Genomic DNA, 19681 nt, shown 5'->3' with positions numbered 1-19681 from the left:
TCTTGTCGCGTCAAGTAGGCTTGTTCTTGAGTTGCAATCTGTCCAGAATTTCGTTCGTTACTTGTTACTGGTTTTTGTTCAAATCATAGTATAATTCTTGTGAGTTTGTGTCGATTTCGGGTTCTGCAAATAGCCCAGCAAAAGTCAAAAAAAAAAAAAAACAAAAGAGGGGGCTACATACCTCATTGTTTCTTGAGTCGATTGCTGGAATTTTTCTTTGGGGACTGCCGAACCTGCTTTGCAATTGATTCTTGAACTTTTGTGATCGTTTCTTGCAAATCTTGAACACCAACATATATTTGGAAAGTTCTTGAGCTTCTTGAGCGTAATTCTTGAAGTTCTTGGACCACCAAAGACTGATTTGGGAAGTTCTTGAACCTTGAAATAACCTTTATCCAAGTTCTTGAACTTCTTGGACTTTTGATCTTGTATTTGGATGAAATTGGATCAGCAATTGTGTTTTTGAAGAGCCAAGAAAAGAAAGCAACGAAAAAGAGAGAAAAAAACAGGAAAAAAAAGGAAAGAACAATCGGCTCTAGCAAGAAACCCCAAGTTTCCAAATCTTGAGTTTCCAATTCTTGGTTGGTTCCCAAATCTTGAGTTTCCCATTCTTGAGTGGTTTCCAAGACCCCAACCGACCTGGACAGCCCCAAAAACACCCTAAATCAGTTTCCTAAACCGCCACAAAGACCTTATCCAAATCGTTTCTTAAGTTTCCAAAATCGGTTGAGCTAGTTGTTGCAAATCGATTGGGCTGAAATTCGAGGACTGATTCTTACATTGTTTGAACACCCTAAAAGCACCATTTACCCTCCAAAATATTGACCAGAACTCAGTAAAAACAGCAGCTCAAAATTCCAGTTTTCGGGTAGCAGCCTTTCTAGGATTCCAAATTTCAGCTTTTGAGTTTTGCGTCGTGTCTAGTGTCAATCATCTTAGGGTTGTTTTCCTACATTATTTGAGTCATAAAACAGCATCTCAAGTGTGTCATAAACCTAAATTTGTTCCAGCTTTACCCTTGTTTCATTCTTGTTTGGTTCGAGATTGATCGTTGACATTGAAGCTTCTTTGAGGAAATTTCCTGATTTCTTCAAGAGAAGCAAACAAAGGCCAATAAGAGTTATTTGTGAGATTATTAGAGTGGGTAAATTGGAGTGATACACAAGTTACGAGTGCATACACGTGAGCTTGTGTGTGTTCTGAGGAATTTCTTTTCTTTGCTAACCAATTTTGCAGGACACTTAACCATGCCTTGTGGAGCTGCATCTCATTCATATCATCAAGAATTCTTGGACCACGAGCCTCTCAAGAGGAGGGGTTCCAAGCGAACAACTTCCAAGTACTCTAGTTCCATGCAATTTAATTCACAACATGAGTTCCCTTCCCTTCAGGAGGAAATGGATCATTTCCGTGCCTTGTGCATATATGAAAGATATAAGTGTACTTGTAATGAGTATGAGGAGGAACAACGAAGTTTACGTAGAGCATCTAAGCTGAGGTTTTCATCAAGCAAACGAGCTTCATCTAAGGACTGTTGTGACAATCGAGTCATGGAGTCTAAGAATTCTCGAATTGAGTCAGAGCCTGATTTCCGAAGTCGGACTAAAGAATTGTTTGACTCTATGATGGGAAGAATTAGCCAAATGCTAGATTCATATTTTGAGCAACTTAATCATGTGTCAACCAATGGTAGTAAAGAAGATGCTCCTTCTAGTCCGCCATTGATTCCAGAAGTATCTATGAATGCTAGCAATGAACTTAAGCTTGAAAACCTTGAAGCTCCATCTACACAAGTTAGTACCTAGAATCAACTGATACACTCCTCAGTCAACTTGTTCCGAGACACGTAGCACGATTGCCCAAGGATCTAGACGGATTATCAATCATTTGGATTGGCGGAACCTAGAATCAAGAAGGACGACTAGACTTGATAACAGGTAGTAGAACAGCGACTCTAATTGAGGTGATTACTCAAGTAGATAGGCTGGATTGAACAATCAAGGACAATACGCGAGATTGAACAAGAAACCCTTGCCAAGAAAGTAAGAGAGTGTAAGCCCCGATGCAACCAAATACAACCAAAATACTCAACCAGACAAGTAGTCAAGTAAATACAATGACAAAGAATATAAGCAATTTTAAAGCACAAAAATAGAGTAACAATAAAGTAAAAGAAATTCAAACCAATCAAACTCCCAAACTTCTTCCAAACTTGGAGTTGAATCCACCAAATAGTTTCTTCAATTGATGGTAGTGCTAACCAACTTGTACAAGTGAAGGCTCACTCCTTCCTCACCCCAAACATACTTTGGTTGAGCAAAGGAATTTTACTACTCTCCAAGTAAACCCTCAACTAGCTACAATTGAAAGCTTACCCACTCAATTAAGAACTACTTTATACAAGTGAGGCAACCTTTATCAAGGTTTTACCACTCCAAGTGATAGGTCACCTTCACCAAGGTTTTACTCCTCCTAGAGAGCAACCTCACAACCCAACTTTCCCAACCCCTTATACAACCAACAAAGAATATTTCTACTCAAAGATCTCACTTGTAAGCTTGTATTTAGTGTTGGCCAAAAGTCTGTGTTTTCTTGTGTTTTGGGGTATTTATAGAAGGTGAGAAATGGCTCCAAAAGGCTCTCCAACGGTCAAATATTAAATGCTGTCGAAACTAGCCGTTGGCCTGTCGGACGTCCGAACCATTTGCTCTGCGTCCGAACCATGCGTCCGAACCATTTGTTCTGCGTCCGAACCCTGCGTCCGATAGAAGTCAGAATGTTCAACTTTCATTCTTTTTGTGTCGAACGGCCGAAGCAATGAATGAGCGTCCGATCCAAGCGTCCGAAGAGTATCGTCGTCTGTCGGACGTCCGATCCTCTATCGAGCGTCCGATCCTCTACGTCCGAACCTTCATATTTCTTAACTTCTCTTTGATTCAAATCTTTTCGATTCTCTTTTGGATCAATGACCTGTTCTAACAAATTTCTCACATAAAAACATTAGTCCAAATCTACATTTTGGTTTGTTAATCATCAAAACCAAGGACTAATCAACCAAGGTCAACAGAGAGTTTGCTCTCGGTTTGAGAAGGCAAACAAAATCAGAGTTTTATTCCAAAAGTTTCATCCTTCAACTCATACATGAGGTGCCTTTTTATAGGCTAGCAAACTAAGGACCAAATTCGTTTGGGACACGGATTAATGGACCACTAATCCTACTTAATCTAGCAATGAGCTCGGCCCACACATACTCTTTAGTGGGCTGACTTATTTGACACAAATGACCAAATAAAACTAACTACCAAACCAATGACTAATAATAACTACTAAGTGGCCACAATAAATGAAGAACATTCATGACCAGACATTAAGCTTCATTGACTTGAATCAAAATGTAGACAACTCGGCTTGAATCAAAGTGTAGACAACTTGGTTAACATCCTTCAAGCCTTCAATGTCTCTATGAAAGTAAATAATCAAAGTAAATAATCAAGTTGTCCCTATTTTAAAATTATTTACTTTGGTGTCCATTAAAGGCTTTCATAGAGACATTAATCCGTGTCCAAAACGAATTTGGTCCTTCGTTTGCTAGCCTATAAAAAGGCACCTCATGTATGAGTTGAAAGACGAAACTTTTGGAATAAAACTCTGATTTCGTTTGTCTTATCAAACCGAGAGCAAATTCTCTTACTTGCTTGGCAAGGGTTTCTTGTTCAATCTCGCATATTGTCCTTGATTGTTCAATCCAGCCTATCTACTTGAGTAATCACCTCAATTAGAGTCGCTGTTCTACTACCTATTATCAAGTCGAGTCGTCCTTCTTGATTCTAGGTTCTGCAATCCAAACGATTGATCATCCGTCTAGATCCTTGGGCAATTATACTACGTGTCTCAAAACAAGTTGACCGAGGAGCGTATCATTTTAACTTTCGAGAGGCATACGAAATCACCCTTTCATTTTGTATCAACACACAACCCAAGCCTTCTTTTGAAGCATCTGTGTAAACTACAAAATTATCTTTTCCATTAGGTAAAGCTGAAATAGGTGTCCTTGTCAATTGTCTCTTTAATTCCTGAAAATTTTCTTCACACTTAGAACTCCATATAAATTTTCCACTTTTCTTAATCAATTCGGTTAAGGGTCCTGCAATATTAGAAAAATCCTTAATAAACTTGCGGTAATACCCTACTAACCCTAAGAAACTTCATACTTTAGTAGGGTTTTCTGGTTGCTTCCACTTAGAAACTGCTTCTACTTTAGCTGATCCACCTTAATTCCTTCCTTGGAGATTATGTGACCTAGAAAAGCTACATTCTTCAATTAGAATTCCCATTTGTTGAACTTAGCGTACAATTGATGCTCTCTCAAGGTTTGCAAGACAATTCTCAAATGTTTCTCATGATTTTTCAAAGTCTTAGAGTACACCAGTATATCATCAATGAACACCATCACAAATTGATCTAAATAAGGTTTAAAAACTCGGTGCATTAAGTCCATGAAAGCTGCAGGAGCATTAGTTAACCAAAACGGCATCACCGCAAACTCAAAGTGCTTGTATCTTGAATTAAAGACAGTCTTAGGTATATTTTTTTTCAAAATCCTCAATTGATAATAACCCTGCCTGAGATCCAACTGTGAAAATACTACCGCCCCTTGCAATTGGTCAAACAATTCATCAATATGGGATAAAGGATACTTATTTTTAACAGTAACATCATTCAAGTCTCAATAATTTATTCACAGTCTTGAGCTCCCATCCTTCTTTTTAACAAATAATACTGGAGCTCCCCACGGAGAATCACTTTCTCTAATAAAATCTCGCTCTAGCAAATCTTGCAATTGCAATTTCAATTCTTTCAATTCAGCTGGAACCATTCTTTAAGGTGTCTTCGAGATAGGTGCTACCTCTGGAATGACATCAATTTTAAATGCTATTTCTCTTTCTGATGACAAAGACTCTAATTCCTCAGGAAAACATCTGGATATTCCTTTACCACTGGCATATCCTCCAACCTCATCTTATCACCAGGAGTATTTATAAGAAATGCCAAATATCCTTGAGCTCTCCTACTCAACATCTTTCTAGCTCGAATTCCTGAAATAAAGGCAGACGAGACTAGTTTACCTCTTACATCCAATTTTAGGGTTGCCTCTCCCGGAATACATAGCTCTATCGTTTTCGTCTTACAATTCAACTGAGCATGGTAGCGAGCTAACCAATCCATACCTAGGATAACATCATACCCCTTAATAGCTAGGTTCATCAAATCGGCCAACAACTTCCGCTCTCCAGCCCATATCTCACAATCTCTATACACCAAATTAGTAATCAAGCTTTGATTACCAGTAGGCGCTTTCACTTCCAAGTTATATGGTAACTTAATCAGCCTCACATCTACCCCACTCATGAATTTAGGGTTTACAAAAGAATGTATCGTACTAGGGTCAATTAAAACCTTAACTAAGCAATGGTAAACAAGAATCGTATCAACGACCTCAGCAGAATTGGGAACCTGCCAATGGTTTAATGCATAAACCCTAGCTGGCACTTTCGGTCGACTTCCTCCTGTACTAGATTGTTTGGACACCGACTTGTCTGGTCGTTGAGTACTACCTCATTCTTTCGGTACACTTGGACATTTCGAGATCTGATGCTCAGTGCTGCCACAATACAAACACTTTTCCGTTTTTCTCCAGTACTCATTCTTTGTATGGTTGAACTTACTACAATAGCAGCAAACAACTTGTGGGGCTACAGCCTGCCCACTAGGAGGTGTCCCCCTCGATTGATCTCGTCCACTGTGACCTCCTCTTGATAGAGCCCCTCTTGGTGTACCGGACGTCTTTATTCCTCCTGTTTCTCTTCCCATTTTAGGAGATGGAGCACTCCTATCTGCTTGTCCAAGAGGGTTACTAGGAGCGCCTCTTTTTTTTGCATGAAAATCCCTAACTTGCAATTTTGCTCTTTCAACTCGCTGCGCTTTCTCCAAAACCTCAGTGAAAGTAGAGATTTGGACTGCCGCTAACCCCTATTGAATCTCTACATTTAGCTCTTGTACAAATCGCCTTATCCTTTTTCTTTCAGTGACCACTAACTCTCGAGCAAACCTAGAAAGTTTAGTGAATCGCTCCTCATAGTCAGCCACACTAGAAGTCCCCTGTTTCAACTTTATGAACTCACCCTCTCTCTTTTCTTGAACCATGGACGGGAGAAACTTCTCATTAAATTCTCTCACAAAATTTTTTCAGGTCCAAGGAGTCAGTGCTCTTTCCCATTTACCCCTAACTACGTTCCACCAAACACGTGCCGCGCCCTCAAATTGAAAGACAGCAAAGTTCACTCGCCTCTCCTCAGTATAGTCTAGGGCGGCAAAGATATTTGTCATTCTCTCCAACCAATTTTTCGCTATTTTTGAAACTTTAAAAATCATTCTAAGGTTCTATCCTCTCCTCTCTCCTGAGCCACAGGTTGGTTAACAGGTTCTGGACCCTGACGATCGGCCAACCGCTCTAAGATATCAGTCATACGGTTAATAGCGGTAGCTACTTGGTTATCCCCTTCGTTCCTTTGCCCTTGGTTCAGTCCGATTGCCGATCCCAGATCGTCTTCCTGAGTTTGGGGTTGCCTAACCCATTGTCCTCGGCCCCTTCCACTTCTTCGACCATCCATAATTTTAGTATATTTCTAAAGGCATAAACGTAAGATAAATATGCATAAGTAAAGTTTAAAATGACACTTTAAATATGCAAGAGGGAAATAAATATGTGAGACATGGATATAATTGCAAATATACACAACCCATAGCATAGATTAAAAGTTATAGAACAACAAAGTCAAGCACATCATAAGTAACGTTCAAGTGTTTCAAAAGATAAGTAGCATAGTTTAAGCAAATTACAATGGTCTTAGAACAAGCACAACCCTAACTATCCTTGACAAAACTACTAAAGTAGAATAGACTACTAGTTTAGTGATTGGTAGAGCCAGATGTTTCGACCATTTCGGTAGGATCATCCTCATCTTCAGCACTAGGAGTTGCACTCTCCTATCCCTCATCAAGTACCTTGCCATCAACTACTTGTTCAACCAAGGTCACACACTCAGCCAACATTCCCTCAATTCGATCCCTTACTTCTTGTACTACCCTAGCAAGCCGACGATTAGCCCCTTGAAGCTGCTTACGAAGAGCCTCTGCTCTGCTTCGCTCCTCAAGTACATCCGTCTCTAGTTCATGAATCCTAGTGGTCTGGGCATCCACAGTCTCCCTCAGTTCTCGATTATCCTTTTGGGCTATCCCATTTGCATTTGATAACTGCCTACACTCATTGTATAATGCTAGCACCACGTTGTTAGGGTACGAGTAAGTTCTCCGATAATCACATGAAGGCCTAGTTCGAAGAACTGGATTCCACATCCAAAGAGCGCCCCCAGGCTTCTTTCGATAACGGATCACTGGAAGGCGCTCCAAGACGGCTCATTTCCACCATTTCCTTCCATGGCCTACAATTACAATTAGAAGGTTAGACAACTCAAATACACTCAATAAACCAGATCCTAATGTTTCATACTATCACGTATACTTTTCATAAAATCAAGACTCTTAATAATCCAACTAATTCAAACCTAGACTCTAATATCACTTGTGAGAACCCCACTTCTCCTTAGGGCGAACCCCAGGGTTTTGGTGGGCCGCCTGCCTAACTCTCGCTAGGACTCGATACAAGTCAAGATTTTAACTTAGAATTAATCAACCAATAAAAAAACTAATATAAAGAAAAGTCGCTTCCTTCAATAGTCATCCAATTTTACATCATAATATTTTCAAAAGTTACATCAAATTTTCCCAAAACTACAACCACCAAAAGTCGGTTAATTCATTTACATCCATAATTGGACCAAAATACAATCAAAGCCAGCTTCTCCAAAATCTTTCCACTTCAAGTTCCTGTTAAGGAAAACAAACTTAAGGGGTGAGCTAACGCTCAGCAAGGCCAAGAAAAGCAGGCAAACAAATAAGCACAACTAGCATTAAAACTTATAAAAGAAAGGCAGCCATAATATTCATATAACTCACAAAAGAAAATAAAAGCACAATTAATAAAGGATACGGAAGCTCTCAGGAGCTAAATCCACAATGCTTCATCGAAATCTTGATCCACAATTTCCAAGTGTTGACACTCTGTCAACCGAGTAAGTAACAAGTCCGTAGAACCCCACTTTTCACTAATTTTTCGTCCACCGTTACATCCCCGGCCGGGCCCGTAAGTCAAACGAAATGAGATATTACTCGAATATATGCAAGCAAGTCAAGTACACGAGCCCAATGTTCACCAAACTCCTCAACCAAGCCCTTGCTGACTTGAGTTGAATGGCTAGCCATTGGGTTTTGGGGCCCCCAAGTTCAAGTATAAGTCGATGAGATTGCTCTCAAATCGACGACAAGTCAAGCACAAGTATAATTGTCAAGTACGAACAAGTCAATTATCAAGTCAAGCAAGAGAGGACGAGTGAGATAAAGTACACACTCATCTCGACAAGTTTAATTCATATAATCAACAAGAAGTGATCCAAGTATTATGCAACAAGTCGTGCACTTGACACTCACCAATTTCAAAAACAAGCGAGCAAGTAAGTCCTTTAATTGTCCGCACTAGGATTCCTTTCAAAATCCTCTTGAACACCTGAAGAAATATCAACCAACCATCAATAAATGCAAATCACCTCTAGGTCAATTTCCCCCTTAAACCATCACTCACGTACCCTAAGTCACTTAGCATACAAAAGAGAAAACTCATCGGCTTAGACAACCAAGACAATGCATCAAGAGAGGTTTAATCCTTTGAAACCAAGATTCAAAATAAAGGTCTAAAGTCACAAGAAACCTTGTATTCATCCATGAAATCAAACTTAAAACGGACTAATAATCTCAAAGGAAAGTTGGAAGATCTTAAACGTACATTTTTGTTTGAAACCAGAAAATTCCAGCTCGCAACAATATTTGAAAAATCATATCTTGAGTTTTCTTAGCCCAAAGATTGAAAACTTTATATCGTTGGAAATTAGATTCAATTTAATAAAACTTTTTAGAAGACACATTTCCCATATTCAAATCAGAAATAATTCAAATATTAGCTCCAACTTGCTGCTTCATTAAAACAGGGCAAAACAGTCTAGATTTTCAGTAAAATTTGAAAATTTAGCAAAATTCATAGGAACCGAATTATCCAGTGAAATTGATAACACTTAAATAACTTCAAGTCTAGTTTCAAACACAACAAGTGGAACAAAATTGAGATTTTCCTACACCAAGTTACAACAGTTTTACGAAAACTGGTTTTTGAAACCTGATCCACGGATTTCCAGCCTTGGAGCATCAACACAGTTTTGAAATCAGGGAATAACTAGGGCTACACAAGTCTAAATTTAGTGTGGTTTATGGCGTTGAAAACTACATTCAAAGTACTAAAAATCATTAGAAGAAACCATCTTCAAATTCATTTCACAAGAGGAGTGAAAATAAGCTACAAGATGTAGCTGTGTAGATTTCTCGGGTAAAACAGTAAGAGCAAATCAGTCAATTTTGCCGGTTCACCACGGCTCACAGAAAATGAATTAGTAGGGGTAATTTATATTGTTAGAAATCCCTTGAAGTCTAGTTTCAAATGCCACAAACAGCACTTGATTTCGACTCTTGGACCAAAATTTATAGGCTGTTGAGTGCGGACAGGCAGACTGCCCAGATCAATTTTCTAGATTTGATTTTTCTAGCCTAACTTTCAACCACTCAAATGAAATGATTTTTGAGAGATAATTTTTACACACACAATCCAACATATAAAAAGCATTTTTACAAAAATTTAACGACATAATTAGAAATTAAATCAAGAGAAATAAATCAGCAAAATTTCGGACAGCACCTCCTCTCTTTCTCTTCAAATTTTGTCTCCAACATTCAAGCCAACAATCAAGCTAGAAATCACAAAAATAACAACCAAACAACAAGAAATCCTCAAGTCCACTACCTAATCATCCACCTCAAGGCATCTACCTAAGTATAAATTAAGAAAACAAGGGTTTCCTCAAGTCATCTAACCTAGCTTTGGTTAGGGTTTCAAACGTCCTTGCATAACAACCCAAAACCACTACTAACTCTTGTATAAAGCTAAAGATCAAGGGAAGTGAAGCTTGTTACCTCTCCAAAGCTTCTTCAACCCTAGTTAGAGCTAAGATTTGCACCACCAAACCACCAAGAAATCACCACAAGGTAAGAGCTTTCTTTTAGCTAGATCAACTTTCAAAGGTTTGAAGGTGTTGGATGAATTCTTGGAGCAAGATTTGTGGATGATGTTGGAGTTTTTCTCCTCTTCTTTTGGAGCTTGGAGGTTCGGCCACTTAGAGAGAAAAAAGGAGAGAAGATGAACTTTGAATTGTGATGTGAAGGTGAGAAGAAAGGTAGCTTTTGTGATGCCCCCACTTCTTCCAAAGGCGAACCCAAGGGTATCGGTGGGATGCCTACCCAACTCTCACCAGGACTTGATACAATTTTAATTCAAGCTTAAGGATAAATAACCGAATAATAAAAGTCGAAGGTATAAAGAAAAGTTGCTTCCTTAATAAGTATTCAATTCTTACACTTTGAGATACCAAGTACATCACTTTCCCCAATATGTACAACTTTCAAAAGTCATCTAATCAGTTACGTTCAAAACCCTAATCAAAAGTGCATCAGGTCGGCTTTTCCATAAATCCTTCCATTCCGGCTCATGATAAGGAAAACAAATCTAATGGAATGAGCGAATGCTCGTGAGGCCAAGAAACACACATGCAATCACGTAGTTCAAATAACAATAGCACTTATACGAGAATGAAAGCTATAACATTCAAGTAGTTCACAATTAACAATAAAACACACTTGATAAGGATACAGAAGCTCTCAGGAGCTATATTCCACTTGCTTCGCCAAGGCTCAGTCAAATACTTCCCCGCGATGACACTCCGTCAACCGGGTGGGTATTAAGTCCGTAGAATTTCACTTACTCTTCCTCGTTCACCGTTACACCCCCTGCTCCGGGCCCACACTTCTTTTATATAAAGCGATACTACTCGAGTATGCCAAGCAAGATCTCTCCAATAGATCAAGCTTATAAATTTTTCTCATGGCTCACCAAACTTCACAACCAAGCCCATGTCAGCTCGAGTCGCAAGGTCGGCCGATGAGTTTGGGCATCCCCCACTATTATAAATTTAAGTCGAGGAGATTCACTCCAATTGACATATGCAACCATAGCATAATTCACTAGTGCAACACTTCACTTAATTCACTTAGCAATTTACTTCATACAATTCAAATATACTTCACTTAAGAGAGAACGAGTGCAATAAAGTACACACTCAACTCGACACTTTCAAAATACTCAATTAATGAGAACAATTAAGCACGTAGCAACACTACATACACTTGACACTCACCAAGTCAAAAGTGAGTAATTGAGCAAGTAAGTCTTCAGGCGTCCGCTTCAAAATTCTCTTGAAGATCCCCTTGAGCGCTTGAGCAAATAATAATTGACTATCACTCACTATTACTTACAAAACCCTTGCTAACAAGGAAGAATGTACACTTGCAATACTAAAACAATATCATGAAAGAGAACCTTAATCACTCGAAAATCGAGGTTCAAAAGTGAGGGTTTATTAACACAAGATAAACTGATTTTCTCCATAAAATCGAGTTTAAAATGATCAATCAATATCAAAGGATAGGGAAGAGTTTCCAAAAACTCATTTCCTAACAAGTCGGAAAATTTCAGCTTTAAGTGACAAACTTGGAAAAATCAAACTTAAGTTTGACATGTCCAAAAATGGAAAACTCTACACTGTTGGAAACTAGATTCGGAGTAAAGTTCCTAGAAGACACTTTTTCAAGATTCTAAATGGAAAACACTTATTTTTCAAATCAAAGTTTCAGTTCCAATAGGACAGGTTTGAACCAGTCTTGGTTTTGCAGTCATCTTTGGAAATTTGGCGTAATTCACAGAAAGTGAATCAGCCCTTGAAATTTGTAGCACAGTAAGAGTTCCAAACAAGGTTTCAAACACGACAAACAGAACTAAATTCGGAGTTTTGAGCATCGAGATATAGCAGCTTAAAGTTGGCTGAAATTTGAACACTGATCAGAAATTTTCCAGATTTGAAGAGCAAAATTTGGGACGTTATTTGGATATCGAAATGGTATTGAAATTACACCAAATTTGGTACACTTAAACTTCAATATGTGTACTACCTCTCTATCAATTTTCACACAAAAAATCACATGGGAAGGTAGTTAAAATAACTACCAAAGTTTGAAAAATATTTCAAGGCCAATCTGCCTTCATGCTTTTCTTTCTTTTCCAAACGTTTTGCACAATGAAATCAGTCCCAATTCGATCCATTTTTGAAACCAAGGTTCTAGAAACATTTAATAAGCAATTGAAAAGCAATTGACACCAAAATTTCGAGACAAACCATCTCACACCAAACCTGACCATTCGGCCAGCAAGAATGGAAAAGCTTTCCAGTTTCCCAGCTTTGTTGCACTTTCGAAATCAGATCACATCTCACTCAATACAAGTTCAAATTGGGAATGGTTGGTGGTGTTGGAAACTAGATTCAAAATGCCACATTTCATCAGAAGAAATCATTTTCAAAATCAGTTCACAAGTGAGAGAAAATAGAGTCACAAGATGCAGCTCCTCCATTCCTCTCGGACAGGCAATCAGAACAGGACAGCAAACTTTGCCGAATCACTACGGATGACTCAAAATGAAATAGCGGATGATTTTTATACCGTTAGAAAACTATGGATGTCTAGTTTTGAATGCCACAAATGGCACTCAGTTTCAAATTTTTTACAGAGAGATACGTTCAAACAAAGAGGTACTGTTCGGCTGCCTAGATTACCATTTCCAGATTTCTTTTAATTTCAAAAATTCTAGTTTTGAGCAACCAATTGAAACGATTTTCACAAGGCACTTTGTACACACAATATATAACATATATCACTCAATTTCACAGTCAAATAACCATCAAAAATTCAAAATCAAAGCAGAACATCACAACCAGAAATTCGGCCAGCTTGCACTTCCAATCTTCCTTCGAATTTTCCTTCGCTTTCTAACCGTATTCACCTCAAATAACACATAAACAACCACAATCAACTAATTACACCTCAATCCAACTACCTATAATCCACCTCAAGACCGCTAGCTTAAAGATTAAAGCAAGAAATGAAACACCTCAAGTCCGCTAGCCTATTTCATGCTTAGGGTTTCAAACCCAAGCTATCTAAGCTTGATTCTTGAAGAAAATGGAAAGATTTGAGGAAGGTGAAGGGTTACCTCTTAACCCTTGATGAAACCAAAATTTTTCACCACAAAACCTCTAAGAAACTCCACTAGATGAGGTCTTCCTCCAAGCTAAAGTTGATCTCCAAGTAGTATGCGAGTTAGGTGGAAAATTTCAAGTGAAATGGAAGCAAGAATGGTGCAAGGTGAAGAAGCTTTCTTCTTTTCTTTTCCTTTGCTGATTGGCCATCCAAGAGAGGGGAGAGAGAGAAGGGTTTGTGTTGTGTGAAGCTTCCTTTGGAAGCTCGAAGAATTTGTGGCCAAAAGCTATACAAAAGTCAACTACGAATAGTGCGCGAATAATGTCTCGAACTACCACTTTTCTCTCTCGTTTGTTTCACTTGTGCACTAATCCTCAAATGTAATTCCTTTAACACTGTATTTATTCACTCTTAGTAGTCTAGTATAAGTTTCTTAAATCTCCACTTAGTCATTTTGATGCGAAATACGCGAACTTTCGATTCATGCGCGATAAAGCGAAAACTTGAACTCACTCAACTCTAATCCCTCAATTAACTTTTCTTAGTCTACTATTGATCATTCTTAATTCTCCAAGATTATTGCACTCTCGAATCGGATATTGCCTCGAAAAATGTGTATTCGCTATTTCTTACTAGACGAGCCACAGAAAAATTAAATTTGCTAACGGGACGTTTTAAAATATAAATGAGACCTTGTTCCACGTAATTAGATTTAAAATGGTTGACATAAATTATTCGAAGAAAACGGGTTAATAAATAATTAAATAAGCCAGTAAAATAGAATTAAAAGTAAGTAAAATTTGGGTCCTCATAGCTTTTGGTGGTTAAAAGGTCAACTAGGAATAGTAGCCCAAATAGTGTCATGCACTAGTAGTTTCCTTCTTGTTTGCTACACTCAAATACTAATCTTCCAAGATAGTTTCTCTTGCACCACTAATACTCATTCTTACTAGTCCAAGATAATTTCTCCAAATCCCCAATTAGTCGTGCCAGTGCGACTTTTGAAAAATTTTGAAGCGTAAGCGATAAAAAATATAATTTAAGTAAAATTCATGCTAAAATAATAAAATTAAATAACACCAATGCAAATAATTTTAAAATAGGTGAAATTAAGAATAAAAGTACGAGTCCTCATAGATAGTGTATACACTATCAGTGTAGGAAAGATTAATCCGAACAGTTAATGTATCACTCAGATTTCCAAAAAGAAGCGGAAGAAAATGAGTGGAGATTGATTTTAGTTCAATCATGGCAATTCCTCTCTGATGCTAAACAAATATCCGATCACTCTCCAGTGAAATGAAAGTGCCCAAATGAACCCTTCACCGACGAATTAAAAAGGGTGCTATAAGGCCACATTCAAATGCACTCAAACCACAATTGACAAATCAGAATAAACAAGTAGGACTTAACTTTTGCTTGTCAATGCTTGAAGGTTTCAACACCAAACCAATGTTTATGACCTATGTTCAATGTTGTCCATATTGATGAAAAGTGGTTCTACATGACTAAAGAATGTGAAAAGTATTATCTTTATCTTGAAGAAGAACAACCTCTTAGGACATGTAAGAGGAAAAAGTTCATTGAGAAAGCTATGTTCCTAGCTGCTATTGCTCGGCCACGTTTTGATTGCTCTAGTAACTCAACATTTGATGGAAAAATTTTCCCTTTTGCATTCAAAGAGCCAGCAAAGAGAAGTAGTAAAAATTGTATGGCAGGTACATTAGAAACCAAGTCAATATTATCAGTGACCAAGGAAGTGTATAGGAGATGTTTAATTGAACAGGTTTTGCCTGCAATACGTGCTAAATGTCCATGAGATGATGGTAGTGTTACTGAAATTTTGATCCAGTAAGATAATGCGAAACCACATATTGATCCTATAGATCCTGAATTTATTGAAGTTGCTTCTAGGGATGGATTTGATATTCGCTTGTCATTTGAACCTTCTAATAGTCCCGACATAAACATTCTTGATTTAGGATATTTTAGAGCTATACAAGCCTTGAAACATCAAGAAGTACCCAAATCAATTGATGAGCTAATTTTTGCTATGGAAAAGTCATTTGGACAATTATCAAGTGAAAGCCTAAACAAATATTTTCTTAGCATTGCAATCATGTATGGTAGAGGCAATGAAGAATCTTAGGGGAAATAATTATAAAGTGCCACACATTGGGAAGCACCATTTAATGAAAGATGGTTGTCTTCCACTACAAATACAATGTGAAAAAGAACTTGTGAACCAAGTTCTAAGCCATTTGCAAGCATGACTATCTTCACTGGATAGGTCAGATTTTATGAAACTTTTTTTTTTTTTTTTATGAATTTTGATTTCCAAATTTGTAAGTTTATGGTTGGTCAAACTAACTAGTGTACTTTATGTTCATATTTGTAAGTGCTTAGACAATACTAATAATTTTTTTAACAAAATAGTACTGGTGCTCTAATGTGCAAAATGTACAAGTATGCAATGTTCATTTGGCTAGCTATTCTTGTTCACTTTGGCAATCCACATCTTTACTTTTTGCTTTTCACTAAATTACTCCTATTTCATCTTTTGGCAGATGATTGAAGTCAAGAAATCAAAGCCTTTTGATTTTGTAGTGTGAGGTTTTGGTTGGGCAAAGAATATAGAAGCACTTCTTTATGTACTAGTGGTTCTTGGATTGATTATTTTTGTTCAACTTACAAGATTTTAGCTTAGCCCTGTAAAGCTTGTTTGAAGTTTAGTAGGAGTAGTAGTACTATGACTTTTGTACAAAAAGAAAAATGTGCAATTTTGACTAATGCATATGTACATGGATAACTTTTGCTAGAGTCTTTGAAACTATCAATAGCCTTATTCTATAAAGTGGAAATTTGGTATATTGGCTTGCGTTCTTTTGCTCCTTTACTGGATCATTTGTAGTGGGGTAGGTAGAATTGCTATCTACTTTTGCATTTTGGGATAGTAAAGAAAAATGAGAGGAATAGACACTTTCATAGACTATGTTTAAATTAAATTTTGTAATGAGCAGTTGCTTTTTTTCCCAAATAGAATAACACGCCTTAGTTTGCTTGTTTAGTTTTTGGGTCAATCTAAAATTATTTGCTTTTTTTTACACTATTTTCATGCTTCAAATTTGGATTTTTTTTGTGAAAGTTGATTATTCTTAAACAAATTAGTGCATATGAAAAAAATTTAAAAATTCAAAGCTATCAAAAAAAATCATTAATTAAGTCATCTTGATATTCTATTTACTGCAAAAGAAATGAAATTATCATATTGGTATACTAGCATAACAAAACCGAATAAAATGAGATTTTAATTTAAATATGCTTCAGCTCTTCAATTGGAGTTTTGAAAGAGCCATATGATGATTCTTGGCAAAGAGTTTTCTGGAAGTTAGAACTCAGAAGTCAAACTTCGCACAACTACTTCATACAAGTTGCATGTCCTTCAAGACCGCAAACCAATATGGGCCAAGCTGCACATGCATTATCACATTATTAATGGAGGGTATACATGAGACTTCACGGCACAAAATAGTTGAAATGTCAAATATGATAAATATTTTGGGACAATTCAAAAAGGAAAGTATGATACTTTAAATGGAACGGAGGGAGTAGTATTTATTCTTTTAGAAGAAAAGGGCCGAAAAAAATGAATTCGGAAAGGAAGGAAGAGATTATAATTAAGTGATCCAATTGAAAAAGTTGACCCAAAAAAAAAAAAAGTACAGGCAGGGAAAGAAAGTTGAAGTACTGCATAAATAAAAAAGAACTAAAAGGCAAATATGCAAAACGTGTTAGCTAGATTTTGTGCTTTGGTTTTTGTGTCCGTTGCTTAATACAGCCAAATTACTGACAAAGTTAAAAGACACACTAATTTAGTCCAAAACCTCAACTCTGATCACAATTTCGTTTAAAACCATTACAGAACCACCACGTGATGAATTTTACAAGGCCAATAGGCAAGACTAGGCAATTTCTTCGCAAAAAATGTAGCATATGCCACTCTTATTTTCTTTGGATAGAGGCAACTAGGGCAGTAAAGAACCGAATCGAATTGAACATTTATATTGTTAGATTTAACTCAAATTTTTTGAGTTTTAGTTCGACCTAATATGAATTTAAAATTTAAATTTGAGTTCGATTTGATTTACACTTAACATAGAATAGAGTCAAATTCAATTCGAGAGCTTAAATTTATTTAGTTTTTAGTATTATCATATTAATAATACATACATAATAATCCATATAATAGAATAGTAAATATAGAGCTTATGTAAAATATTAACAAGTATAGTAAATAAAAAATATTAAAAAAATTATTTGAGCATAATTGAACCTTAACGAGCCAAATATGTACAAGTTTGAATCTAATTTAAAACTTTAATCGAATCATAATTCTTGTTTGAATTCGAGTTTGAACTTGTTAAAACCAAACTCAAATCTAGCCATTAACAAGTCAAGTCCGATTCATTTAGTCATAGTGATACCCAGTTCTACGTTTTTGCTCTTAGAATATCACATGTTGGTTTCGAGGTGAAATGATGATATGAGGATTTGGAGCAAATTCAATTCAGTGTGAGACTCCATCCTTTTACAAATGTGAGTGAAACCTTTTCATTTCCACAACCAAAATTAAAGATATCTATATAATAAAAGGGAGAGTTGGCAAATGAATAGTGCCATTTTGGTGAAGCGGTTATGCCGTTATTTTTGTGACTTTGAGGGGCGTTTTGGTCTTTTGGAATTGGATGGCAATGGCTCTGGTGGAAATTGATCTTTGGTCAAGCGGTTATTCGGTAATTATGGACAACTTTGTTGGCTTTTGTATTTGTCCTTCAGGCGTGTGTTTGGTTTCTCCAAGTGAGCCGCACAAAGCTCCTACTTTTCCTCCTAAGTCACACCTGTTCCCACCTGAAACTCCTAAACGGAGTTGCTTCGGCCTTTTATCTTCTTCAACTGGATTAAGCATACACGGATTCTTTCTTTTAATCTTTTCTTTATTTTCTTTATTACAAAATTTTTAGTGCCCTTATTTTTATTATTATAGTTTTCATTTTATTTATATGTGTGCAAAGCCATTTTTAGTGCCCTTATTTTTATTATTATAGTTTTCATTCTATTTATATGTGTGTGCTAATTTATGAGCTTATTTTCCCTTTATAAAAGATAATATCTAACAATATAAAAGGGGAGAGTTGGGTTATGAATAGTGTTTTTTGGTCAAGCTATTATGCTGCAATTATTGTTGGATGTGGAGGCTATTTTTGTCAATTGGCTATTTTGGTTATCTCCCGTTGGTGGTTTACTTTGTTAGGCGGTAAATAAAAGCTCTGTGTGTGCCTCTCTTTCTATGCAATTTATTACTCATTGCATTGGGTGGAGTAGTTGTCTACCATGTTGACAAGAAGCTTCTAATTGCATGATTCCCAAAAATTGAACCAAAAAAAAAATAGAAGTCCAACATTGTCATCACAGGTAACGAGAATTGGCTAACGTGTCAAGATTTGGAACTAAAAATGGTTTATAATCCTTCTACTATTTAAGACGCACAATTATAAAAAAAAAAAAAATAGTCTATATATCCATATTAAATGTATATAATTATTACAAATTTTTTGATGCCCTTATCTTTATTGTTATTTTTCCATTCTATAAACATAAAGTTATTTCCGACTTGTATGTGAGTTAGATTGTTAACTTATTTCCTTTTAAAAGAATTAATTTCTTATTTTACTAACATATTCGTATTTAATATATATAATTATTATAAATTTTTTTAACACATTCATTTTTCCTAATGACTCTAAACTGAAAAGCAATATGGTGTGCTATTTTTTTTATTTTTATTTTAGTCAAACATGTAACATTAATTAGATTGTTTCATACATTAAAAAACTAAAGTACTCCAAATTTCAAAAAAAATATAATATAATTATATATATAATACAAAAGGGAGAGTTGCCCTATGAATGGTATTTTTGGTCAAGTGGTTATCCTGCAATTATCTAACAATATAAAAGGGAGAGTTGCCCTATGAGTAGTATTTTTTTGTCAAGTGGTTATCCTACAATTGTTATTGGATGTCGGGGCTGTTTTCATCAAATTGCCTGTTTTGTTTGTTTAAAGCAGGTTGGTGGTGTAAAAAGTGAAACTTTTGAAAGTTGGTTTTTTGTGGTTAATTATTTGCTTTTAAAGTATCCTGTAAATGCAAAATTACCTAGGAAAGAATTGATAAATTATTGCTAACTTTAGTGACTTTAAAAATGGCCTTTATTACTGTAACATGAAATAAAATTGTTAAATGTTCTGTAAATGCACA

General features: G+C 36.4%; 1 protein-coding gene across 1 annotated transcript; it reads right to left on the bottom strand.

Moving 5' to 3' along the window:
- Positions 1-4959: 4959 nt before the first annotated feature.
- Positions 4960-5705, bottom strand: LOC140006937 (uncharacterized). The gene is made up of 2 exons (XM_072049613.1): positions 5616-5705; positions 4960-5514 (listed from the first exon to the last, which is right to left on the bottom strand). The coding sequence occupies exons 1-2, from the start codon at positions 5703-5705 to the stop codon at positions 4960-4962; spliced, it is 645 nt and encodes a 214-aa protein (XP_071905714.1).
- Between the last annotated feature and the right edge of the window lie 13976 nt (positions 5706-19681).

The sequence above is a fragment of the Coffea arabica genome, chromosome 5e (assembly GCF_036785885.1).
Source record: "Coffea arabica cultivar ET-39 chromosome 5e, Coffea Arabica ET-39 HiFi, whole genome shotgun sequence".
NCBI classification, from domain to species: domain Eukaryota; kingdom Viridiplantae; phylum Streptophyta; class Magnoliopsida; order Gentianales; family Rubiaceae; genus Coffea; species Coffea arabica.
This window is presented reverse-complemented; position numbering and strand designations above follow the sequence as displayed.

Bases quoted from the DNA above. Each gene is read 5' to 3' on its own strand.
- LOC140006937 (XM_072049613.1), bottom strand. From the start codon at position 5,705: ATGAGTACTGGAGAAAAACGGAAAAGTGTTTGTATTGTGGCAGCACTG. The intron at 5,515-5,615 runs GTAGTACTCAAC...AACCATTGGCAG, and splicing joins AAGTGTACCGAAAGAATGAG to GTTCCCAATTCTGCTGAGGT.